This window comes from Fusarium keratoplasticum, chromosome 1, assembly GCF_025433545.1.
Source record: "Fusarium keratoplasticum isolate Fu6.1 chromosome 1, whole genome shotgun sequence".
Lineage (NCBI taxonomy): Eukaryota > Fungi > Ascomycota > Sordariomycetes > Hypocreales > Nectriaceae > Fusarium > Fusarium keratoplasticum.
Window position 1 is genome coordinate 5,942,301 of NC_070529.1, and position 24,166 is coordinate 5,966,466.

General features: G+C 50.3%; 10 protein-coding genes across 10 annotated transcripts; 3 read left to right on the forward strand and 7 right to left on the reverse strand.

Annotated features, from left to right (window-relative positions):
• Positions 1 to 351: 351 nt before the first annotated feature.
• On the reverse strand, positions 352 to 942 carry NCS57_00175000 (Tautomerase-3 domain-containing protein; the record flags this gene model as incomplete). The annotated part of the gene is made up of 3 exons (XM_053051804.1): positions 352 to 489; positions 556 to 843; positions 901 to 942. 3 exons carry the CDS (start codon positions 940 to 942, stop codon positions 352 to 354), a joined length of 468 nt encoding a protein of 155 aa, XP_052920319.1.
• A 527-nt stretch (positions 943 to 1,469) lies between these two features.
• Positions 1,470 to 1,995, forward strand: NCS57_00175100 (uncharacterized protein; the record flags this gene model as incomplete). The annotated part of the gene is made up of 3 exons (XM_053051805.1): positions 1,470 to 1,643; positions 1,718 to 1,867; positions 1,921 to 1,995. 3 exons carry the CDS (start codon positions 1,470 to 1,472, stop codon positions 1,993 to 1,995), a joined length of 399 nt encoding a protein of 132 aa, XP_052920320.1.
• Positions 1,996 to 4,954: 2,959 nt separating this feature from the next.
• On the forward strand, positions 4,955 to 6,123 carry NCS57_00175200 (Aminotran-5 domain-containing protein; the record flags this gene model as incomplete). Its single annotated transcript, XM_053051806.1, has 2 exons — positions 4,955 to 5,436; positions 5,487 to 6,123. The coding sequence occupies 2 exons, from the start codon at positions 4,955 to 4,957 to the stop codon at positions 6,121 to 6,123; spliced, it is 1,119 nt and encodes a 372-aa protein (XP_052920321.1).
• A 102-nt stretch (positions 6,124 to 6,225) lies between these two features.
• NCS57_00175300 (Abhydrolase-3 domain-containing protein) lies at positions 6,226 to 7,416 on the reverse strand (the record flags this gene model as incomplete). The annotated part of the gene is made up of 2 exons (XM_053051807.1): positions 6,226 to 7,301; positions 7,359 to 7,416. 2 exons carry the CDS (start codon positions 7,414 to 7,416, stop codon positions 6,226 to 6,228), a joined length of 1,134 nt encoding a protein of 377 aa, XP_052920322.1.
• A 1,408-nt stretch (positions 7,417 to 8,824) lies between these two features.
• NCS57_00175400 (GH43-C2 domain-containing protein) lies at positions 8,825 to 10,477 on the reverse strand (the record flags this gene model as incomplete). The annotated part of the gene is made up of 2 exons (XM_053051808.1): positions 8,825 to 10,263; positions 10,315 to 10,477. 2 exons carry the CDS (start codon positions 10,475 to 10,477, stop codon positions 8,825 to 8,827), a joined length of 1,602 nt encoding a protein of 533 aa, XP_052920323.1.
• Positions 10,478 to 10,720: 243 nt separating this feature from the next.
• NCS57_00175500 (Zn(2)-C6 fungal-type domain-containing protein) lies at positions 10,721 to 12,399 on the reverse strand (the record flags this gene model as incomplete). Its single annotated transcript, XM_053051809.1, has 3 exons — positions 10,721 to 10,891; positions 10,941 to 12,163; positions 12,231 to 12,399. 3 exons carry the CDS (start codon positions 12,397 to 12,399, stop codon positions 10,721 to 10,723), a joined length of 1,563 nt encoding a protein of 520 aa, XP_052920324.1.
• A 604-nt stretch (positions 12,400 to 13,003) lies between these two features.
• Positions 13,004 to 14,143, reverse strand: NCS57_00175600 (Zn(2)-C6 fungal-type domain-containing protein; the record flags this gene model as incomplete). The annotated part of the gene is made up of 1 exon (XM_053051810.1): positions 13,004 to 14,143. Exon 1 carries the CDS (start codon positions 13,979 to 13,981, stop codon positions 13,004 to 13,006), a length of 978 nt encoding a protein of 325 aa, XP_052920325.1. The 5' UTR covers positions 13,982 to 14,143.
• A 4,483-nt stretch (positions 14,144 to 18,626) lies between these two features.
• NCS57_00175700 (uncharacterized protein) lies at positions 18,627 to 20,668 on the forward strand (the record flags this gene model as incomplete). The annotated part of the gene is made up of 3 exons (XM_053051811.1): positions 18,627 to 20,123; positions 20,372 to 20,470; positions 20,516 to 20,668. 3 exons carry the CDS (start codon positions 18,627 to 18,629, stop codon positions 20,666 to 20,668), a joined length of 1,749 nt encoding a protein of 582 aa, XP_052920326.1.
• Positions 20,669 to 20,807: 139 nt separating this feature from the next.
• Positions 20,808 to 21,798, reverse strand: NCS57_00175800 (NADH-cytochrome b5 reductase; the record flags this gene model as incomplete). The annotated part of the gene is made up of 3 exons (XM_053051812.1): positions 20,808 to 21,355; positions 21,406 to 21,483; positions 21,534 to 21,798. The coding sequence occupies 3 exons, from the start codon at positions 21,796 to 21,798 to the stop codon at positions 20,808 to 20,810; spliced, it is 891 nt and encodes a 296-aa protein (XP_052920327.1).
• A 717-nt stretch (positions 21,799 to 22,515) lies between these two features.
• NCS57_00175900 (uncharacterized protein) lies at positions 22,516 to 24,069 on the reverse strand (the record flags this gene model as incomplete). The annotated part of the gene is made up of 1 exon (XM_053051813.1): positions 22,516 to 24,069. One exon carries the CDS (start codon positions 24,067 to 24,069, stop codon positions 22,516 to 22,518), a length of 1,554 nt encoding a protein of 517 aa, XP_052920328.1.
• Between the last annotated feature and the right edge of the window lie 97 nt (positions 24,070 to 24,166).

Genomic DNA, 24,166 nt, shown 5'->3' on the forward strand with positions numbered 1-24,166 from the left:
TAGATAACAAGATGTGGGTCAATTGACACTCCCCTCATGGTTACGTACCCTTACAGTCCGATCTTAGCCGCTCTCTGGACCTACGGACCCTAACTGATGGCCAACTGGCCTGAGGGCACTGGGCGGAGTGTCACCGTCGCCATCAACGTGATTCAGTCAAGGCAAGTTTGGTCAAGTTTGCTCATCTGGCTTATTTGCCCAATATGGTAGCGGCTACACCTAGCATAGCCGTCCCTACTGGGGGATTATCATCACAGCTTCTAGCTCCTCTTAGAGACGTCATTGTACCATCGGCAATCGTAATAGCCCCTTCTCCACAAAGCTTCACTGGTGGAATCTCTCATATACCAATTAAGCCTTATTAACGACCTTGAATTCTGGGCGCGTTTCGAGTTCCTCCACCAGGCCCTGGAAAATCTCGTCTCCTTCAGATGCCAGCGCCCGAAACTCAGCTTCGTTACCAGCGACCCATTCCTCAAACTTGCCGGGCTGAAGGAAGGTCATATCAGCATATATAACTGCTTTAGACTTCAACTAGACTTTTAAACAACTTACCATTGGCAAGAAGAAGCCTCTCTCAAAGGCCGAGTCGTATGAGCCCATGATGAAGACATCCTTCAGTTCCTTTTCCTTCGGACCGGCCTGAACCTCCTTGATGGAATCGTTCCAGAAGGAGACCAACTTGGTGGTAATACCAGCATACTGTTCGGCCGTTCGTCCTGTTCCACTGCGCAGCGTGATCAGGAGCCTGTTTGTCTTGAGCTGTCTGCCACCAACCCAAAAGTCCTCGGGGTTGGAGGCACGGATATCGACGAAGCGGCAGTTCACGATGAAGCGAGGGGCCTTGAAAGTTGTTGCGTGCCAGTCGGTAATGAGGTGTGCCAGACGTGACTTTTAGACACCAGTGAGGGGGAGGATGTAATGGAACTCGTAGGTAGGCATGGCTATTGGCTAGTTGTTCGCGTGTAAGTGCGCTCTGTGGGCGAGAACGAAAGAAAGCTCTCGTGTAGAAGAAAAGAGGACAGGGCTATCAAGAAATCTCCAATATTGACGACAGAGCGCTTGCAAGATGGGGAGATTGGGTTCTTATCGCCATTCATTCGGTCTAGTGCTCTTAAGGGCTCAGTGTGTAGTGACCGGGTAAGGGGAGGATCAGAGCCCATCATGAAGCCGAGGTCACCAAATTGGTAATCATGTCCCTTGCTGCATGGGCTTGACTCGCACCACTACGCCCTTCCTTGAAATGCCGCATAGCGGAAACAGGAAGACAATTTGTCATGGGGGTGGAGGCACCATCATTAGGCCTGCGTCACCGCTTGCATCGGACTACTCCGGCTTCGGACCGGGCAACTACAGAACAGACCGGTACATATATGTCCCTTTCCTCTCACAGGTATCTATTCTGCACACTGATCACTTTATTTTCTGCACATCTACTTGCCAACACATCCAGTCAGCCTCCCGTCAACATGAGCTCACAGGGTACCTTTCGTCGCGATGCAGTCGTGTTCACGACAAAGGCCCCAGCACCTCTGCCTGCTTTCTCACAAGCCATCAAGGCCAACAACATGGTATATGTCTCCGGCAACGTGGGCATTGACCCGGCCACCGGAAAGCTTCAGGAGGGAGTCGCCGCCCAGACCGTGAGTGACCAGCCATCCATCAATGTATAGTAAATGAAAGGGGTGATCTGACTCCTCTTGTCCCCCGCATTCAGACGCAGATCTTGAACAACCTGAAGGCTGTACTTGAAGAGGCCGGATCCGGTCTTGATAAAGTCATCAAGGTCAACGTCTTTATCACAGACATGGGCAAGTTTGCAGAGTTAAACAAGGCTTATTTGGGGGTTTTTGAGGAGCCCCAGCCGGTAAGTCATATCGCGATTCAGGACAGAATTGGGACTAACATCAGCATCTACAGGTCCGTACTTGTGTCCAGGTTTCTGCGCTCCCATTTGAAGCCGAGGTGGAGATGGAGTGCCAGGCTCTGCTATGAAACGAGGATGGGTGATATAGATATAAAGTAAGAGTCTGTTAATAACACCAAATCGGCTTTTGGCGGACCTTTTTGGTTGTGACATACAGGACCTCTACTTCCACTTGGGAATGCCGTAATCCATCTAATACTAGCTTGTCCAGGACTAATTCCCTGTCCAAGGGGTAATTCCAGGCTTGATAATCCCCTCTACCCGAAAGTAAGGAAATAGTGTTCCCTCTCGCTTGACCATGCGAGCGGCAGCCTTCACAGCAACACATCTGCTGTTGCTCATGTACAACGGGAAGAATCCCAATATGCTGCATGAAAGAGACAAAGGGGAGACCGTCAAAGCATGACAAATCGGCACTTCGCCTTATCTATGCCAATTCATTGGACAATGTCCACAAATTTGTCAGCAGAAACTCTATGCAAGGGCGCACATAGCAAACAAGGGCGCGGCCAACAAGGGGCAGCGGGCAAGGGCGCAGTTGACAAGATCGCGCGTAGGTGTGTTGGTGTGCTAGTTAGCCCCTCTGGGTGGACAAATCAACAGAAAGCCGGCATACAGAAGCAGCCCAAGTCTCATGAGCTTTTCCATCAACCTCCAAGCAACAGTATTTCCCGCGGCTGGGCAGACATGGAAACACTTAGTGAGATTGTGCCCGTGAAGGATGCCAATACAGACTTTGGCCAGGCGGCGGACTCTGAAGCCAACCCTGCAGAACCCAGACGAAATGACTCGTTCCTGCTTATAAATGTAGACATTCGCTAGCCGCTGTTAATCCCATATTTTGTCTCAAAACTCAGAAAACCTCCTCCCCTTTGACATTGGTCTGAAAAGCTGATATGGAGACACCCATTGAGCACGAGAACCCCGTCGGCAGCGACAGAACCCCAAAACGCCGCCGGCTTCGACCATCGTCTCAACACGCCCAAACTTCAACTTCGAAAGCGCAACAACCAAGACAGGCGGAATTCTTACACCCACCGAAACAACCGCAATCGCCGTCTACGTCTCTGACTCGTCAAGAGACACTATCGGAAATCCTCGCACGACACAAGACTTGGAGAGGTGTGTTGAATAGATATCACTCGGGTCTGCTCAGCCACTAAAGGGACCTATTTCAAGCGTCTGGGAGTCCACATGAATCACTGTGCTCAGAATGCGGCACATCGGGAGACTTAAAGCCCTGTGACACTTGTCGAAAGTCATTTCACCTGGAATGTCAGCAAAATAGTGTTGCCATCGTCCGAGAGAACAAGTCAGTATGGTATTGTTTCATATGCGTCGATCGGGGCTGGCACATCGAGCCACCGATGGTGACACCCCCAAGGGGGGATACTCTTAACCCGTCTCAACAAACGACAGAAGCGAGAACTGAGACGAAGATACCCTCGGCTAGAAAGTCTCGCTTCAATACATTACCGACAGAAGTCGATTCAGCGCTCTGGACGGTGTATCGGGAGCTTGAAAACGGCACAATTCTCCAATCGAAGGTCACAAATTTAGAGCGAGACGTCACTCGTCTCAACCAGGTGGTGCAAATGCACATGAACGAGACACTTGCAGCAGGGGGTGTGATCAGGAAATTAAGGGCAGAATTGGAGACAGTCCGTCGTGAAGCCGCAGACAGGCACGCGGATTTCGATGAGAAGCAGAGACTTGAGGCCAGAAACAAGGAACTAGAGCTCGAGGTTGCGGATACGAGGCGGCAACTGGAAGCGGCTAACAGGACGTTGCTGGAATGGAAGCAACAACTGTCGGCTCTGATAGGGGACAAAGCCCCGTGAGCTCCATCTCAGGAGATCATGCAAATCAAGACATGCTTGTTGAAACTAGGAGTCTTTCTTACCCGAATCTGTAGTATCTACGCCTCGGTAGATGAAGCCAGTGGACTGAAGAACCAGATCTATTGCCAAGGAAGCCCAGAACGAGGCCAGTTCGGAATACGGTCAGCACAGAGTACGAGACCTAGGATAAGGGGAGTTTCCGTCACCAGATGCATGGTCACACGAGAAGACTTCCCTCTTGATCCGAGGTGATGCCATTATCGCTTGTCTCTCGCGCCCTAGATAGCTGCGAAGGTCCAGGACCACGTGGTGATTACAAATTAGGATCCCCATGAGTCTCCATTTGCCAACGCCACCCTGAGATAGCGCTCAACGCATGTCAATTTCACCCTGTGCCATGAGTCAAATCAACCCATTGTCTCCTCAAACTTGTAGTCTTGGCTATTTTCGGCATCGTCCGCATCATATTGCCGATATCGCTGCGAGACTCTTGCTATCAAGCTCTGCTTGGCGCAAATTTGTCATCAAGGGTGGCCTCTATACGCCCTTTGGTTGACGAGACTACAAATTGTGCCCCCCCTTTCTGCTTCGCCTGCTTTGCGCCTTGTTGAGGTCTAACTTCCTAGCCTCCGTCCTCCATGTAGCTTCAAAGCTTGCTACCAAACCCCCTCATGTGGAAAGATTTGTCATCAAGGAGCGCGTGCAGATGTGCTTCAGTTGACGGATATTATGAGCTATCCAATACCAGTGTGGCTCTTAGAAAGCACTTCCATTTGATATGTGATGCAATGTTCCTTAGTCATTATCAATTTAGCTACCTCTGTGTCTTCCCTAGGTTGCGCCTTATTGCAATTCCACCTCCCGACCTTCATCCTTGGAGTGGGTTTACAGCTTACCACCAAATCTCTCTATCCTGTCGAGATCTCCTTTTTTCCTCATTCTGGACAGCTTGACTATGATCCCTTTTGGCAAAGAGATGCGAGAAAAACACTTTTTGTTCAGAAAAGAGCAAGTAAATCTTAACCAAGGTGAAAACAAATCGACTAGGGTTTGTGCTTTACACGACTGACTCCTTTCTCGAGGGGCCTATGGATCTTATCCCCGCCATGTCAGAGATGCATTGCGCCACTGGCAAGATGCAGCCGAGTCTGAGCCTGACAAGTTCATTCGCTACACCTTCCCCAAAATGCTCGACGAGATCCGTCATCAGGTTGCCTCCTTTCTCAACGCCGATGTCGAGGGCACTGTCCTCGTACCTAACGCAACTACTGGTCTGAATACAGTCCTCCGCAACCTAAGGTTCCAGCCTGGAGATAAGGTCCTTTATTTTAGAGGTGTATACGGTGCCATTGGCAAGACAGTGGATTATCTGACGGAGACAACTCCTGTTACGAGCCTTGAGGTCGATTTTGACCCTACTCAAGACACTGAAGAGTCAATCCTAGCACGGTTCACAGGCAGCATCAGGGAATATGGCGATAAGGTCAAGGTGGCAATATTCGACACGGTCATGAGCATGCCCGGTGTAAGGATGCCTTTCGAGCAACTGACCAAGATCTGTCGGCAACATGGGATCTTTAGTGTCATTGACGGTGCACACGGCATTGGCTTCATTGACCTGAACCTCAAAGAACTAGATCCGGATTTCCTTGTCACGAACTGCCACAAGTGAGTCTGTGACCGCTTCCCAACGCCCTCAAAACTGACACTCATCTCAGGTGGCTGTTCATACCCCGAGCATGCGCAGTCTTTTATGTTGCGCCTCGAAACCAGCACCTGATGCGTTCCTCTTTACCAACCTCTCACGGCTTCGTGCCCCTGGGGTCGAGCAAGCATTTTAACCCCAACCAATCCAATGCCCAAAACGCGTTTGTCGCCCAGTTTGAGTACACCGGCACGATCGATACAGCCCCGATTCTGTGTATACCAGCAGCTCTTGAGTTTCGGAGCAGGGTTTGCGGAGGCGAGGTAGCCATCAGAGAGTACTGTGTCGACCTCGCCCGTGCAGGCGGACGTGCCGTTGCCGAAATACTGGGTACAGAGACCTTGCCGATTCCCACTGGGAGACATGTCGGATTTGCCAACGTTCGTCTGCCCCTTACAGTTCGAGGCCATATCAGTGTGACTGAAGGGGTACCGGCAAAGGACGTCAATACTGTCATCAATTTCATGTTCCGAAAGTTTACGGAGGATTACCAGACTTTTATCAATGTCTTGTACTTCTCGGGTGCGCTATGGGCAAGGCTGTGTGCTACTGTCTATCTGGACGTCGATGACTTCAAGTATGGTGGTATGGTTCTGAAAAAGCTCTGCCAGAGGATAGAAAGTGGCGAATACCTAGCTCAGGAAACATGAAATGATTAATCTGTTTGTAGCAACAGGACATAGATTGTTGCTCGTAGTCCTCAGCCCAATTCTATAAAGTATCTACCAAATCTCTACCAAGTACAGCCATCTTTAATCTTCTACCAACATGCTCTTCACCCACTTCTTCATAGCTTCAATACACTCCCCGTTGCGCTTCTCATGGGCCTCCAGGATTATAAAGTCATGCGCCATCTTCTCTTGAACATCAAATTGAAGTTCCATGCTTGGGTTGGCTTCCCGTACCTTGTCCACAAACTCCACACACTGATCTCGAAACACCTCCTGGTATCCTACCGAGAGATACATCTTGTTTGTCATTGTGGCTAGCTTATCCATCCAAGGGTGTTTCGTGTCAAGTGGGAAGGCATGGCTAAAGCGATCGCTCGCCTCTTCCTCCCAGTCAGGTCCCAGAAGCTCGGCCGTGATAATACGGACAAAAGAAGCCGAAAGGTCAATCGACCCGTTTTCCGCAAAAGATCTATCGGTTGTACGTGTGCTGAGCCATGGAGAGATGAGAAATACTCCGGCAAGAGGCTCGGCCAGCTCGATGGGCACAGCTTCAGGGTGAGGCCACGCCATGTGGCAGAGCAACTGCGCCGTCAAATTCCCCCCAGCAGAATCTCCGCCAATAATGATGTTCCCTGGAGAAATCCCGGATGACAGCAAATGTGCGAGTGCGCTGCTCGCCTGGCATAGCTGAGTGGGATACTGTGCGCCAGGAGAGAGGGAGTACTCAAGGATTGCCACTGCAACTTCGGTGCCTGCCTCGATGCCGGCTGTGATGTAGGCCCTGCAAAGAAACTCCATGTATGCATTTAGCAAAGGGGCAATGTAGCCTCCGCCATGAAAGAACAGCACTACTTTCTTTGCCCTGTTGCGGTCTCCGACCCAGAGAATCGAGGAATGGCCTTCATCCAGCGGTTGAATATCACATCGCAACCGTCCAGCCACGTCCGAGTGCTCTTTCTTATTAGACTGAAAGAGTTTATGAATCCATGATTCATATACTTGTCTTGTCGGTGGACACAAATACTGAGTGTCACGGGCATCAAAGACGTCCGCGAGGGCATTGGCGACTGCACAAATAGCATATGTCCTGAGAGGGAGCCCTCGAGCGGATGCAATGGCAAGGCTACGTATAACGTACGCGGAAATCTGAAAGGGTGCTATGAGCAGTGGTTAGCATCGAGACAGAGATCACAAGTTGTGCAACCGCAACATACCTCGGCAGAATCGCAGCGCCAAGCGCAGTTTGTCTGTCTTGGAGAGGGATATCGCCATTGATAACAAGTGCTTTTATTGATCATGATGTAACACACACAAGAAAAGTTCATTTATAAATTGTCCAACTGTTAGTACTACCGGCGTTGATAGTGACCCATCCGGGCTCCGCGGAAAGCGTTAAGGGGGGCTTATCTATCCCAGCGCGGCCGCACCAGCCTGTCCATTACGTTGCCAGAGCGCAGTAGATCGACTGTGGAACATTAGAGGCGGAATTTTAAACTCAAAATGCATTCTGTACTATGTCGGATGTGCCTAGAGATGCGGAACAGTCCCTGGCAAACCCACCAAGCAAGGGGTGCTGCGGAGCTACGAGTCGCAATTTGCGGAGGAAAACCCCGGACTGCTACAACGATTTTGGGTCGCCAAAATCCGCGGGAGCCGAAGACCAGAGATAAGTGAACCGGTGAGTACGGCTTTGCATTGCACTTGGATTGTTGCTCTATCCAGTTTGTCCCTAACAAGCCTTCGTCGTTCATTGCCCCAGGCCTGATGCAGTCTTTTCAAGTTATCTGTTCCCTCTATCCCTTTGAGTATGTTTATAAATTCTTTGTATCCCGTGTCACTTCATTATTAGCTATAAGGCAGCACTCCTTTAAGCCGTCCTGGAATATAAGGGCGAGGCCCATTGCCTGACAGGCCATCCCCTTGCAGCGCGAAAGCAACGTCGTCGATTTGTCGAGCCTGGATCATGAGGCTAGGGCGAATTAATAGTCTAGGCGATAAACACGTCGGAGTGGACGACGGAACAAACAAAGGCGAGCCTAGCTAGCTAATTTGATGAATGAGATGCCCACTAAGAGGGTGTAGAGGGGCCTAGAGACTTCTTTTGATCAATTACCAATCCAAATCTATTCCAAAGGAGGTTGCTCTACGGATGCGTCTCCGAGTCCTGCACGCTGAGAGGCGAGGATCTTATCCTCGCCGTCTTTGCCCGGAGCACTCCGAGGGCGAAATGGACAAGGCTCCTCACTCGACATGTTGAAAGAAGGGCGTTGAGCGAATCATGACTTGGGGGACTTGTCAGATACTTCCACGAGCAGTGTCAACCTCGGAGTCCTCCGGAAAACTCTTTTTTGCCCTAGAACTGTAACGCCCGAGTTACTCCATAAAAACTCTATATTCTTCAACTTATTGGTCAGGTACCAACTTGGGTTATCAAAAAATCCAACATTTCTGACACCGAACTCCTTTCTCGCTGCCTCCTGAAATAGTAGCCGTATTACACAACGTAATGTAACAAACGTGTGCTTAAAGACGGCTCTCAAGCCCCTAAAGGTTGAAATATAAGTCTTGTCGGATTACCGAGGTATTTCTTCTCTCTCTATCCCGTTCATGGCGCCCTTCGGGTCAGTGACCCGACATGGGGCTTGTAATTTGCGCCCTTGCTCTGCGGGTAAGTCTTCCCTCAGTCTCGTTTATCATCCACAGTAAACTCCTTAAAAGAAACAGCCACAGATTCACCCTGCTCACTCAAGGCATGAGCAAAGATACCAAAGATGGGACCAGTCATCTCCCGAGCAACAAACTTCCAAGCCTCCAAAGTTCCAACCAGAGTCCACTCTTTCACACCACCACGAGCAAAGAAAGTCCACTTCTTGGGGTCTGCAACGATCCGAAATTGTACCTGGGAAACCTCGGCGTTGACAGAGGTCTCGCCAAGCAACACGTTATCGATATCCATGCTGACAGCCCGACAACTGATCTTTCGAGAATTCGAGTTGTAAATGATAGAGACGTGTCGAGGGTGGTCCTTGTACACAGCCAGTCCTGCTTCAACCCCCTTTTCCAGTTTCGAAACATCAAGAGTTGCAGTTGAAACAGAGTTCAAAGACATCTGTCTTCGACCAACAAACGTCGAGGTGCCCGATGGAGTCGAGAGATTGGCGCGGCTGGGGTATAGAATCCAGGGGCTGGCATCATCCCCGGGAATTCGATACTTGGAGAAGTCGGGCGTCCGGATATAAAGGTTGCTCACGTTGCGAGGAGCAACAATTTCTGGAAGTCCCTCCGGAACCTTGACAGGTTTCGCCAGGAACTTCATGGTGGGCTGGGTGATCTTTGGCCAGCCGCCTTCAGGCCATTCGACAGGAGCCAAGAAGCTCTCTCTTCCAAGAGGAGCCACGAAGTTGTCCTTCCCAAGAGGTTCGCCTTCGTTCTCGTTCCGAACGCCCAGTCCGCTCACCCACCACCGGCTCTCGCCGTCCTGGAATAGTTCGCCATGGCCAAGATTTTGAATGTACTCATCTTTGCCATCTGCGGTCATGATAGGGTTGTGTGCGTAATCCTCATACGGCCCCCAGATGCTTTCTGACCTGCCAATGGAAAGCATGTGATGTTCAAAGGTTCCGCCCTCTGCTACCAGCAAGTAGTACCACTTGCCAATCTTGTAGATATGAGGTCCTTCGGTGTCGTATTTCGCATGGCCTCCCCAAATCTCCCGCTCTTCTGAGAGTTGCTTTCCAGTTTCGACGTCAATCTCGAACTGTTTGATAGTGCAGGTCGGCTGCTTCATTCGGTTGCCAATGGAATAACATCCTTGGAAGTAAACACAGCCATCATCCTCGAAGAAAAGACTTGGGTCGATGCCATAGAAAGGGATATAGACTGGGTCGCTCCAGTTACCAGCCCAGATATCTGTGCAAGAAATTATGAAGTTCTGTGCTTTTGGAGACGTTCCAAACGCCGGGAAGTTGGTGCAGATGACGTAGAATTTTCCTTGATGATAGCGAATTGTTGGGGCAAAGAGGCCCCCTGACGCATACATGAAATATCCTGTGTCAAGGGGCATCTTGGCCGTGCTAGCTCCATCAAGACTTAGCTGTTCCGGCCGATTGATAGCATTGCCTAGGGAGTTGTTAGAATTTTGAGATGCTTGTGCCCTATTCCAGTCCTTACCAATATGTGTCCATGTCTTCAGGTCTCGCGATGCGTAGATAGGAATGCCCGGGAAGACGTGGAAGGATGAGTTGGCAAGATAAAAGACGCCGTCAACAAAGACAACAGACGGGTCTGGTGAGAACCCTGGCACAATAGGGTTGCGATACTCGACTAGCTTCATTGTGACGGTGTGACGAAGACTGGATTTCGAATGAGATGTAAGCAGGGAAGAACGAGAGCACTGAGATGTCGGGTTTATAGCATGCAGCTAAGAACTATGACCAGGAACGTGCGTTTCCATGGTCCACCTCTTATTCTCCTGTCGAATCACTCCCAGTTGGTTAGAGGTGGATCATGGAGTGATGGTGTGAGGGGGTGGAATTCTCCGCGGACAAATAGGATTTGGTTTGATGTCTGCATTTCGTTATGCCAAGCCTGGGTACGCACTCAGCTCATCGGATACTCGAGAGTCCAGCCGTGCAATTATATCGATTATTGTTGACAAAAGCGACTGGGCCCGGCCAGAAATAGCTGTATTCTCGTTCTGGTGTGCGATTTCCAACAGGCTCACGCCGACTTGACGGAGTTTCTCAACCTGTCAGTGTTAGTGATGCCGTGCTCGCAAGGGCTAGATATACAATTACCAGTGGCTCTCCATTAGCCTGTAGCGCCTCGAATGGAATACCTGTAGTAGCTGAAGCGAGGTCACTGGCAATTTCGATCTTGCGAAGAGCAAGCATGTCCAGATCATCGGTCAGTCCAAGCAGTGCGCATAAGCCTTTCTGGGCGGCCCGTTGTAAAAGAACAAGCCGAAGGCAATGGAAAGTCACTACAATGTCTGCCCTCTGGTACCAAAAGGTCCGTTGTTGGAAAGCCGTTGCTGCTTCGTCTGCGACAAGATGCGTCCCAGGGTCGCGGAGCCAAGCCGGAAGCGAATCGAGAATGCCACAGAAGGACATGTATGCCTGCATGATCCGCTGCTGACTAGGGTCCTGGGAGCAAAGCTGAAAACCGGAAGTATTGAGTGTTTGGGAGAGAAGTTTCATGTCAAGGAGAATGTTTGTTGCTGACTTCCAGAGCCCGTGGCAAAGGTAAAAGCCTTGATGAAGCTGCTGCTCATACAGGGGTTCAAAAAGACTGTTTCCTGCAGGAAATAGGTTGAAATCGCTGTAGAGCTCAACTGGTGTGTAGGTCTCATCCAAACATATCTCGTGAAATGACAGGGGTTTGTTGTTCAAAATCGAAGCCGACATGTCACTAACGTAGAGTAGTCCATAGATATTCCGCCGCAACTTGGACTCCAGAGGATCGAGGTTTTGGTATGATGCTTCGTCATATACACGCATGTCTATAGCCAAGCGAATAGCTTGGCCCATGACGAGCCATGATGCGCGTGTCTTGCCCAGGTGATGTAGTACCGATGACTGGAAGGTGAGAATCACAAGGGACGTCGAATTGGCATGGCCAACATCCCAGTCCTCATAGCAGGCCATCATTCCACGGGCTGCTTCCAGAAATGCGGTAATCAAGGCTTCCCGAAGAGTTGGGCTCCAGTTGTGAGGCATCCGGCAACAGACGCCAGCAAAGGTTATTGCCAAGAGGGAGAAGTCTCGCATGAGACCGCCCTGCGACGAGGAGATCTTGTTGGTGTCAGGGATAGCTTCGAAAAGGTTTCGTGAAGCCGGGAGCAACAGGTGACTTCTCTGTTCGAGTGTCTCCTGTTGAATGACGGGAACGGGAGGGAAACGCAACGGCATGCTCATCTCGATGCACTCCTCGATGATGCTCTCTGGAGATTGTGCCAGAGCTTCCAGAGTACTTGCAAGTGTCCGATGAACTTTTCCAGCCGTGCTCTCTTTTCGAGCTGCTGATGCAATGCATGGCGAGCTGGCATCAGTTTGGGGAGAGTATGCAATGATGGGAGATGGAGTCACTGCCGACGATAGTGGTGAGGAGCCAATGACGGGCACCGTAGCCTGCGGCATAGATGGAGATAAGATAATTGTTGAAGGTTGTGCCTGCTCGCCATCGCCTCTGTTCTCGATAGTCGATAAAGCCCTTGGCTTTGGCCCTCGCTTCTTCCTCTGGGCGCTGTACTCGCATGGCAGCTTCAATGCGCGACAGTTCCCACACTCTGGCCTATCGGCATCGCATTTGACCTTGCGTCGCCTGCATAGCTCACATGCTTGACTGACCAGTCCTTGTCTGGCCTGTCGACCGGCCTGTCGGAGTCGCATTCTGTGGGAGAAGTGGATGGATGTGATGGTGAAGGAGGTGAAATTCTCCGCGGGCTTTTCGGAGTTTCCGTTGTTGGCCGGAGTAATTACGTCTCCACACCACTGTCACCCGACCACTTAGTGCTATAGCCTCCACTGGATGGAAGGAATTACTCCGAACAGAGCCAGGTGAAGCCAGGAGAAGCCTAGACAGAGAAGAGAGAAGTACACGAGGAGTAGACAATTGACACTTTGTGAGGCTCTTGAGTTATTTGAAGGAATGTATTAGTTAGTTTCTAACATATTTACAGTTAAAACGCTACCCAAAGCCTTATGAATGGTGAAAACAACATGAATCCCAAATAGAATAACTCCCAAATGAATGCAAAGGTATGTACTGAATGTCCTCATAATATCCATGCAATCCCAAGTCTATCCCTCTAAAACCGATGATGCCGAGCCTCTATATTGTTCAAGTTTGAGAAGCCACCTTACTGGGGGCAGATGGGGGCCTTTCCGGCGCAAGCGTCCTTCTTGCAGCAGCCCCGGAAGCCGTTGGAGCAAGACTGGAAGAATCCGGTGCCGGGAGCGCAGACGGTGGGATCGGCCTGACGGGCCTTGACATGCGCGGAAGGACAGACAGGAGTCTTGCCGGCACAGGCATCAGTCTTGCAGCAACCCCGGAAGCCGTTAGAGCACGACTGGAAGAAGCCGGTACCAGGGGCGCACACAGTAGGGTCGGACTGGCGGGCCTTAATCTTGGGCTGGGGGCACACGGGAGCCTTTCCAGCACAGGCGTCCTGCTTGCAGCAGCCACGGAAACCGTTGGAGCAAGACTGGAAGAAACCGGTACCAGGAGCGCAAACGGTAGGGTCGGCCTGACGGGCCTTGACATGCGCGGAAGGACAGACAGGAGTCTTGCCGGCGCAGGCATCAGACTTGCAGCAACCCCGGAAGCCGTTGGAGCACGATTGGAAGAAGCCAGTGCCCGGAGCGCAGACGGTGGGATCAGACTGTCGGACCTTGACCTTCATGGTCTTGACGGGCTCGTAGGTGCCAGGCTTGTAGTCGGGGCACCATGCGACGCCGCACGCCTCGGCCTTGCAGCAGCCGCGGAAACCGTTGTTGGCGCAGACCTGGAGTCGGCCCAGGCCGGGGGGGCAGACGTCACCGGGAGGGAAAGCGCCGGGGTTCTTGACTGTGGCGGTGGGGGCCGGGACCTCGGCGATGACGGTGGTGGTGGGGCTCTCACCGGCCGGCTTCTCGGCGGTGGCAGGCTCGCAGGTCTTGAGCTTGAAGTCGGGACACCAGGGAATAGCGCAGGGGTCGACACTGCAGTACCCGCGGAAGTTGTTGTTGCCGCAGACGTAGTAGGCTCCGGTGCCAGGACACTCAGCTCGCTTCTCAACGGCTGGTCCAGCGCTGGCAAGGCCGGCAATGGCAAAAAGGGCGACGAAGACGGACTGCATTTTGATGTTGGATGTTTTTGTCTTTGGTATGAGGAACGAAAGAAGAACTGTTATTATCAAGCAACGGGAGATGTGGTTGATAAGTGAGAGTCGGAAGGAAATAGAGAAGACCCTACAAAGGAAATAAGGAAAAAAAAGAGAAAAAAAGGAAAAAGAGAAATTGGTTTTTTGTGGCTTTGGATTGATGCTGTTGTGATGATGAGAAGGAAAGGTCCGAATATCTTGGAGGGATGGCATCTTCTTATACATCTCGATCTCTCACACATCTCAAGCAGACAACCTCTATCCTCGAGCCCAGAGCTACGATGCCTCCGCCCGCCTGCTAGCGGAGGAGGCTATGGCTCCCCACTGGTGGTGCAAAAACGCCCAGGATGCCGCTTACTATGTCAGCCGTCAACGCCAATCCACTAAGAATAGCGTCCGCACCGCCTCCACAGCACAAGATCTCGCCCTAGCTCCAGCTTTAAGCTTAAGGCTTCAAGGCTAAGCCAACAGGACAGCTGCGCCCTCTTAGCCCCCAGCCCTACGGCGTCGAACTAGTCCTCGGGGAAGCATCGTGCCGAACCTTTTGGGAATCTGGACCTTTCCAGTGGCTTTTTCACTGTCCAATTCTACACAAGATGGATGAAGCTGGGCTGGGATGGAAAGCTTCGAGTGTACTCGGCAGTTGGCGGCCGGGATATCCCAGAGTTGCGTCAATGCTCTTCGCAAAGCCGGAGCGCGACATGGGATTGTATGTGCATTCTCACTAAGCTCGTAATCTGACCGTCCCCATATAATCACAAAGCCCACAGTAGATTCCCACGGGTTCCGAATTGTCAATTGCCATTCAGGTTCAGGCAGGGATTCCAAGGTCGATTACTACAAGGAAGAGCCGAGTTAGAGGCCTCCTCGATGCAACAAAGACATTATCATTACTAAACTTGCGCGAATGATATTTCTTGAAAACTTCGGCATTCCCATCCTCTGCATCTATCCATCTCATTAGTCTCAGAGCTACAGCTCAAAGTGGCGGAGCTGAAAACCTCCATTGGACTGCGCACACATCATCGGGGCACAGCATGACGCCCCGGTCCCTCGCCGGCAGATCGGGCTGTCGGCCCATAACCACCATTCTAGGAAAGCATCTCCTCTTTCCCCGCTCGCCGAATGCTTTGCGAGAGGAAGATTGCGGTCAGCGGGGACCACAAGATCAACGCCGTGGCTGTTCTCATGACAGGGTAGTCTCAACTCAGCTTAGCAACTGAGACCGTCTCAGTAAGCAGACGCTACGCTTACCATTCGCATATTCTCCCATTAGTGCTATGTGCCGATGGCTTTTATTTCAGGCCAGACGGGATACCATACGCAGCGTTGTAATTCTCTTTTTATCCAGTTCATCTCTTGATTCACCTAGCCTCGTTTTCCACCTGAGCAACTGAATTTGCCAGCATGTCAGATCCTTCAAGATAGCTCATTGATTATAGATCTTTGTAATTGAACTAAATTTGATTACAATTTATTTTAGGTGACGTCAATATTTGTTGTCTCTGAAGGATGAGGCTGAATAACTCGACACGCGTCAGTATGTAAGACGACAAACACATGCCGTAGGCTTCAACGTTGATCGTCGGCATTTGGTCCCTCAGAATAGCCGTTAGTGGTCCTGTCCACCTTTCCAATAGACAAAAGTTCTCTCCCCTAAAATAGCTGCGTACATTAAATCCTAAAGCCGGCTCATATCTCGTCTTTGCCTCATATCAGTATCTCGCGCGGCCTAATGACTGCATTTCACTTCAGTATAACATTCGAAGCCCCCATCATTGCGTTGACAGTGACCAGTTCGGGACTTCACGGTGATGAACACTTTAGTCAAATACCGGTTCCTCCCACATGATGGAAGAGATGAAGCTTTGGTTGGTGCACCGACGAGAAGCATCAACTTTCACAAGGTCTTCGGGAAATCATTTTGGAAAGACTTCGGTAGCTAATTCAGGGCCTAAGGCTACTTGATTTGTGATGAAAGCCCAATGTACTAATTTCTGCTAATATTTCTTTTGCTCTTTGGACAAGCGAATGGCTGAGCTCAAAGAAATGCGGTTGAACAAGGTGAGCTTTGATATTGATGTTGAACCTAGCATAGAGAGTTATTACGCTATACTTCTTATTTATATGCATTAATTGATTAATACTGTGAAGTTAACATAAAACGGGTATTCAATTATAAAGGAGAGGCCGCAGAGGGAAGCATCTCTAAGTTCCGATACCCACAGACTTCAATCAGGATTATACGAACGACTTCCGAAAAGCTTCTTAATTTGGCCTTTTACCAAGCCCCACGCGGTCTTCCGCTCGACCGCTGGCTTCATATCTTTGCTCGGAGCCTTATCGGTAATGGCGCTGCGTCCTACCAGGCTTTCACCAGCTTCTCCAGTACGATTACCTCCCGAGCTTGTAACGTACTTGATAAGCGAGTGTCTCAGACAAGCGAGTGTCTCAAGAAATCTTAACCCTTATAATAGAAATCATTAGAAAACCACTATTAACTATTTAATCAATTAAAACTACTCACTATACTCTTCCCCAGATATCTTAATCACTACCTAATAGGTCCTTGCATTATGGCCGGGCTGGCCGCAGATACCACAACGCCGAACCCCCAGTCGCGCCAACCTTCCTTGACTACCACGTCTCGATAATTCAGCCACTACCTGCGCATCAGCATCCATTTGATTAATTGCCTGCCTTCCTTCCTCTACCGTCATAACCCCTTTTTTCTATAGCCGGGTTCTTTTTGCCCTCCGGCGCCGACTAAGTATCTCATTTACCTCCCGAAGGTCTTTATTCTCAGTAGCTAATAAGGCAACCCGATGCATAACTGCCTTTATCCCCTTCTCAAGAGACCTCAGGGCTTCAAGGATTAACTCTAGGGAGCTACTTTGGTGCCTTCTGATTCGTCTTTCAAGGTATTCAGATTAAGATCTAGCCTTAAGCATAGTCCTTGGGGTCCTTAAGACCCAAGAGGTTAAAGGCTCAGATCCCTCCTCAGCAGGCATTAGAGTCCGTAGCTACACATTAAGCTTCGAGACCATAGTTTCTAGGTCAAGGGGAATAAGGCCAGCTCCTTTAAAAGCCCCCTTGATATTTCTTTCCGTCATAGTGGCCTCGTATGCAGCGTAGAAGGCCGGAAAGAACTTAGTCTTTAAAACGTAGGTTATAAAGCATCTAATCAGATACTCTATTTCTCGACCATAGGCCTTCTTTAGTAGCCCAAAGCACCCGACATTAAGAGGCTGGAGTAGATAAGAGGAATAAGGTAGCATACAAAGCCAGATAATCTTCTTTTCCTCACAATATCTCTCAAATTCGATCGACTAGTGACTTTCATAGCCATCGAGGATTAAGAGACAATAGGAACTAATTAATCAATTAGTTATGCACCGGTCAAAGTGCTTTAGCCACTCAAGGCCAGTCTCATTATCGGTCCAGCCATTTTGGGTCATTATAATTGCCTAATCGCCCAGAAGGTTACTTTCTCGGTACCAGTTGGCGAGGTGATATTAGCCCGCACCGATGATAAACGGCTAGATCGCCTAGCCTTCCGCATTGATCGCTTGAATGACTGTAATCTATTCCCGGTTTCTAGGCTATACTAATTTCGGCTTTAAATGCCTTTCTAAGCCTATGACAACTATTCCGCTTACAATCATGCCCATAAGAAAGCCCGTCTCATCAAAGTTATAGATATCATTTGATTAGATGCCGTACTTCGCGATTATATTCGCCATAAGCTTAAACTAGTTGCGGATAATGGCTGGATCTTCGCACTTGGCTCTCTGGTAGTCGTATTTCCGAAAAAAAATGCGTCTTGAGCTCTGGGTGTCGCTTGACGAAGTTATGAGCCCAGCGCACGCCAACTGGTGGCGCGTCGCGGTCGGCAAGTAATTGATTAGCCATTTCTTTGACACCACGAAGCCGGGGGGGGAATCCTCGCGAATCTAGGTCGAGAATAAAGTGAATAAGGATCTGTTCCTCTAGATCTGATAGCTTGCGTGATTTCGTAGTGGTTTCTTGTGTAGAAAGAACGCCCTTCTGTCGGCGACCTAGGGTCTTCCAAGAGACTGTATATATCGATGCGGCGCGTCGGAGACTTAACCTTGGGTTATTCTGAAGGGCCTGAAGGGCAAGAAGCATTCTAGCCTCATAATTCGTCTGTGACATGCTGGGTGGTTATGAATCAATTGATCAAGTAGGAATAATGTAGGTTGAGGGATTTTTGAGACACTCGCTTATCTGAGACACTCGCTTATCAAGTACGTTAATATAAAAAGCAAATAATATCTTCGCGCAGTCCAAGAGATTCGGGCTTAACTGAAAGGTAAGATAAGAGATAAAGCGCGAGACGAAAGGAAACCTCTTTCAGCTGGCTGATTACAAACTCATGACCAATATGCACGACAGTCTTGTGCATGGGATCGATTGGCTCCCCATGTTGTCTCCTTTCTCTTCTCTAGAGACAACTTCTGAATGGATCCCTGCAGTACCCCGCACGCTCTCGACCGAGGATCATAACGCGGCTCTGTTATGGTTCTTCTTCCTTGTCATCCTGTCTTGTTTAAACCCTGTAATAGTGACGGCCCACGGTGAAAGAGTCCGTGTCAACGCCATGTCTGATCACAATCTCTTGAATTGGCCTCAACATGAATCCCCGAACAACAGCTACGAGATGCAGCAAAACGTGGGCAACAAGAACGGCTTCGAGTCAACCTACCAACTTATCAGTCCTTACCCCTCGAATCAACACTGGAAGCCTAGCTTCTTCAAGAGTATTCCGTGGTCCGGCCTTGCTGGGATTGTCGTTGCCATAGTCTCTGCTGCAGGCATTATCGCCACTTTGTCTTCGGCCAGTGGAAAGGAAGTCGATTCATGGCCGACTCAAGATAGACCAATCCAACTGGCGGTGGCACTCGCTGTCCTTATCGCCATCGCCAACATCGGGCTTGGTGTCGCTTTCCATGAAGGCAGAGCACTCACCTGGTGGATCAAAATGTCTCAAGGCGCGACGCTCGCAGAAAGTCATCGCTATTGGGAACACGGTTCGAGTGCCTTTCAGTCATTCCTGGGACTATTGCGCCTAAATGTCAGCAAGATCACACTCGTGTCAATTCTGATGGCAGTGACCATTGCGAATGGACCTCTGATTCAACGAGCAGTCCGCATCATGCCTGACACTCCCACCCAGCCGGCAACCTTCCATGCTGCTCTTTCGACAGGCCAGTTCAGACAGCCAACAGGACTCTACATGACCCGGGCACATGCCCTTAGCACTCTGACAACCAACTTCTCACGTATCTTACGCGCCTACACCAACCGGGATCCTATCAAGCTCGACCTTGAGGGCTGTGAAGGCACTTGCTCGGGCGTTCTCATCGGTGCAGGCTTCGATATCAACTGCACTCGCAGCAGTCAGAGCTATTTCATCGATAAAGAGCCTGGTGAGTCGTGGGTGGTTGGCGGCATTCAGATTACCGACAACGGCCTTAACGTCCCAACGATGGTGCATCTCGACACTACTTACAAGGGAGCGATCGGCGACGAAGGAGACCTCACCGTGACAACCTGTATCCTACACAGCGCAATAGTCCGGTATCCTTTCAGCTACGCCAATGGCACTGTTACTCTCCGAGGGTCCAGTCCAACCGTGGACGGGATAGTCAATCGGACCGAGAAACTAATGTATCCCTATATGGAGACTTCTGGTTTGGGAACATGGCCGTCGTTACTCGGAGGCTTTGCATTCGCCCTTTCCTCCATGTTCAGTAGCAACGTGACTCTTTACTTCACGGGTATCCTAGCCCTGCAAGGTAAAGGACCCATGGGCTATACTTACATGAACTCGAGCGACGCTGAAATGGGAACAACAAACATGACTTGGTCTGATCCGACGCCACCCATCCTCGAAACCTTCCGTGAGCTGGCCTTCCGTACAGCGATAGCCTTCTCCAACTCGACCTTTAAGCAGGCGGTTCAAGGGTCACAGATGCGAACTACGACCAAGTACGCCATCAATAAGGAATATCTTGCTGCATCGCTAGCTACTACTTTTGCTGGTGCCGTGGCCGTCATGTTTCTATATCACGGCTTCTGGCGCCTTGGTCGACCTGTAACTATGAGTCCTCTAGAGACAGCTAACGCATTCCATGCACCAGCGACGCATAGCGTGGATGGGCTCAAGACTGCGGATGATCTCGCAAGACACTTCAAGAATACAGTGGTTAAATATGAGATCGCAAAAGGGAAGATAATAGCCAGGGGGCAATGAACATAGGTCGATAAGAAAAAGACTAAATATGAAGAAACGAGCACTATTAGTAACATACCTAGATCTCCAAGATACTAACCCCCTTGAAGAAGGGGTCAAGGGACAACGCAACCGGAAGAGTAAAGTACTACTCAAAAAAAGGTGTTTCACGTCTCGTTACCGTCATCACAGTCATTGAGGCTTCCCTGGTAATTCAAGCGGTCATTGTGGCACTATACCTCATCAAAAATTAGGCTCTTCGACTAGCAATGATCGCCGTCTTCACCAGTGCATTCGCAGCGAGTCTAGCTCTCATGACGGATGGGAGACGAACAGATATCATTCTCGCAACTGCTGCATGTGCGGCTGTCCTGGTAGATTTTGTCGCCGCCGGAAATGACAAGTAGCGGCCACAGACCACTTCTGAGGAAGACAACAAATAATAAATGAATTTTGGTCTACTTGGGGTTTCTCCGAGATGAGTGGTATATATATTCTATCAACATTATCCCAGCATTAATTTCATCCTATGCACATTCTCTTCCTCTAAAACTTGTGAATTTGGTCTTTTCTGAAACCCAGTTGGCTCAAGATTCCAGGCGAATTCCACTTTCCGACGAGAGAATCCTCCATGGCTGGGGGACCACAAACAAAGACCTTGGTCTCCTGTTGTGAGGGCGAAGGTACAACCTCCTTGAGAAGCTCTTTGGTGACATAGCCTTTTCGGAATAGCGATCCGTCCTTGGGGTGGCTAACGGTGTAGATAGCCTTGAACCGATCAGGGTATTCCTTCGAGAACTTCTCAAACTCTTGCTTGAGTAGTACGTCCTCGTCACTGTTGACACCAAAGACCAGCGTCATCGAAGTTTTGTCGTTGGGGTTCTTCAGGATTCCTTGCGCGAGTTGGTAGATCGGTGTGATTCCAGCACCGCCTGCGATGAGAGTGATGTGGGAGTAGCTGTTGGGCTTCCAGTTGTAACCCTTGAGGGCAGCGGCAAAGAGTAGCTTGTCTCCTGGGTTGAGGGAGTGAAGATGGCTGCTAGCCCTGCCATTGGGGTACTTCTTTACAAGAAGTTCTAGGTATCCAGGCTCATCTGGTAGAGGGTCAGCAAGTTGGTCTGTTTGGGGCGAAGAGTTCATTTACCTGAGGCAGAGACCGGAGTGTACGGTCGTGGGACGGGCACCCATTGTCCCTTGGGCCAGGATAGCGTCAACAAGGCAGCTACAAAATGTTAGCAAACACCCGTTGAGTATTCTAACCACCATGCTTACATGTTAGAGGAAGTCCGCTAACAGCGTCCTCCCGGGGAAGCTTGAAGCGCAATCGCTTCGTGTTGTGGTTGACCAGCTCTGCACTCTCAAGCGGCAAAGAAACAAAAGCAGGACCGCCCTTGAAAACCTTGGTTGGAGCATCAGATTCTGCAGAAGCGTTCCCAAGCAAGAGTTTGGCAAGGATTCCAGCTCCAATGCCACCCGCGGCCAGGGTGGCTATGACGGGCGCAGGACGGGCAGATCGTAGAGCAACAGGAAAAGACATGTTTAATATTTTGATAAGTGAATTACTCTCTATTGATGCTACAGTCAGGGATTTTTCTCTGTATTTATTTACTTGGTTGCTTCGGCTGACATCGTCAGATCCCCGGTATTCCGGACAAGTGCCAAATGTCCGGGACCGAAAATGTGGCCACGAACCCGGGACACGGCCTCAGCCGCCGTGAAATACCGGAAACGCGTGGAGAATCAGTCCACGACGACCGGAAAGGGATTCGTGTTTCAAGGCTTTTTTCGTTCAAAGTGCTCAAATTTCGCTGATTACCATCGGTGATCGGAGGTTGGCCACGCCGACTGCTGACGTCGTCTTGTCGCGATGGATCTCACTTACATAGGCGAGACGCCACTTGGCATGCAATTGATTACGATTATGCGTTTCAATGGCTTCGGTATTAACGGCTGTAGAGGAACTCTCGGGAAGGGCATTAATGTGGCTTTGTCGAAGACGCGCTTTGAGGCGATTGACTTCATCAACACCAACCACATGAACCAGTGTTCTTGCCATTGACCGTTGAGGCAAAGGCATCCAGCGCAAACAACATTCAGGGCAACATGGAGACCAACATCGGTGGAATTGGTCGATTCGCTTTAACAAGGTACAAAACCGAGGATTGGATAAGACAAAGGCCGCTGTGTTGATACAATACCAGATCATGTCCGGATCTACTCTTAACTACCCCCGACGCCATACACCCCTTGACAATCATGACAATAATCCTAACCGCTCATCCACATCCTTGGCGACCTCAATAGATCTCGACAAAATGCGCCTTTCATCCTCCGACAATTCAGTCGCTTGGTCTCCAGCCATACAACTCATATCCTTCTTCGCAGCACCCTTGTACCACGTCTGATCAATCATCCAGTGCGTCGGCACCTCGAAATTGGTCTGGTTGACAATCTTGTTCTTGAGCAGGCCGCCATTGTACCATAGGAGCTTGTTGGTTTGGTCGACGTGGGCGATGACGAAACTGCAGACGCGGACCTCTTCTTCTCGCTTCGACTTTTCTTCTGATTCTGCATTGTCCTCGTCCTGCTCAGTCGGTTCCAACCACCCAACAATCCCACCATAATGCGGCGAGAAGGAATACTTGGACCCCGTAGCCTCGAAGCCAATCCACCAACTCTCCTTGTCTCCGTACGTGATCTTGTACGTCACCTCATTTCGCACCGCTTCCGAGTTTTGCCAGCCGACATGCAACAAACCGATCAAGACGTCGAGCCGCGTCTTGTCGACCACCACGATGCCCGAGTCACCTTCCTCTGAGTAGTGCTCCGTCCACACGAGTGACTTTTCCGTCTCCGGACTGGGATGTTTGAGCTGTTCGTGCCACCAATTGTGGCGATCGGCAAACATTCCCTTCCAAAGCAGTCGGTCGTGAAATAGGAGGACGCCGGTTTCCTGGAATCGATCTTGGCGAAGTAGTTGCTCGGGATCTTGAAGAAACACAGCGTCCGCGTCGAGCAAGATGACCTGTTCGAAGTGGCTCGCGAGCGCAGCAAAGGGTTTTATCGCCCATCCTCCTTCGGCGAGTTTGAGCGTCTCATCGTCGAAAACGGTGAGAATGTCCAGCATGTCAACGTCAGTGTCGCCGGCCGCCTCTTGTATCTTCTTCCTTCCAGCCGAAGACAGGTCGTCATCTCCGGCATATACAATCTGAATCGGCAGCGTGGTTTTGTGAACTCTCGTTAGGGATGCGACGAGATGACAAGCGAATCGAAGTGTGTTTTCGCCCGTGGGGATGACGATGCCAGCGGGTTTCCTCGCAGCTGTCAGATTGCCTGCCTCATTCTGCGAAATGCCGATTCGCTCTTGAATCGCTGCAAGTGGAGGAGAAGCACCCTCATTCTGCTTGAGATATGGGAACAGTGATTTGGTCAGTCGTTCAATGAGTTCCACCACCTCTTCACGTTCCTCAGAACTCCCATCCACATCCTCCAACTGCTCAATCCATAACCGAAGGAACTGCGCGCGCTGCCCCAGCTCTCCAAAGATATCCTTGTATGGTTCCCTCAGTGGATAGTCGAGAAAGTACTGCGCGCCCAGCTTAATTGGTTCATACGTCTGCGAACCCGGTGCACTGGGTCGGTTGGGTCTGCTGCTGGGCCGGCTTGAACTGACATCAGGGGACGGTGTCGAAAACGATAGGTCTCTATAGCAGTAGACGAGGACTACAAAGAGCCAGATAAATGCGACTGCAGCTGTGATCTGCAATGCATGAGTATTCAGGCGCAACACGCCCGCCTTGCTAAACATGGCGATGAAGGGTGAATAGGGAACATGACGGCACGCGACGACAAAGGCGACAGACCCGGGGCTAGGGAATACTTAACCCCATGCAAACGTCGCAGAT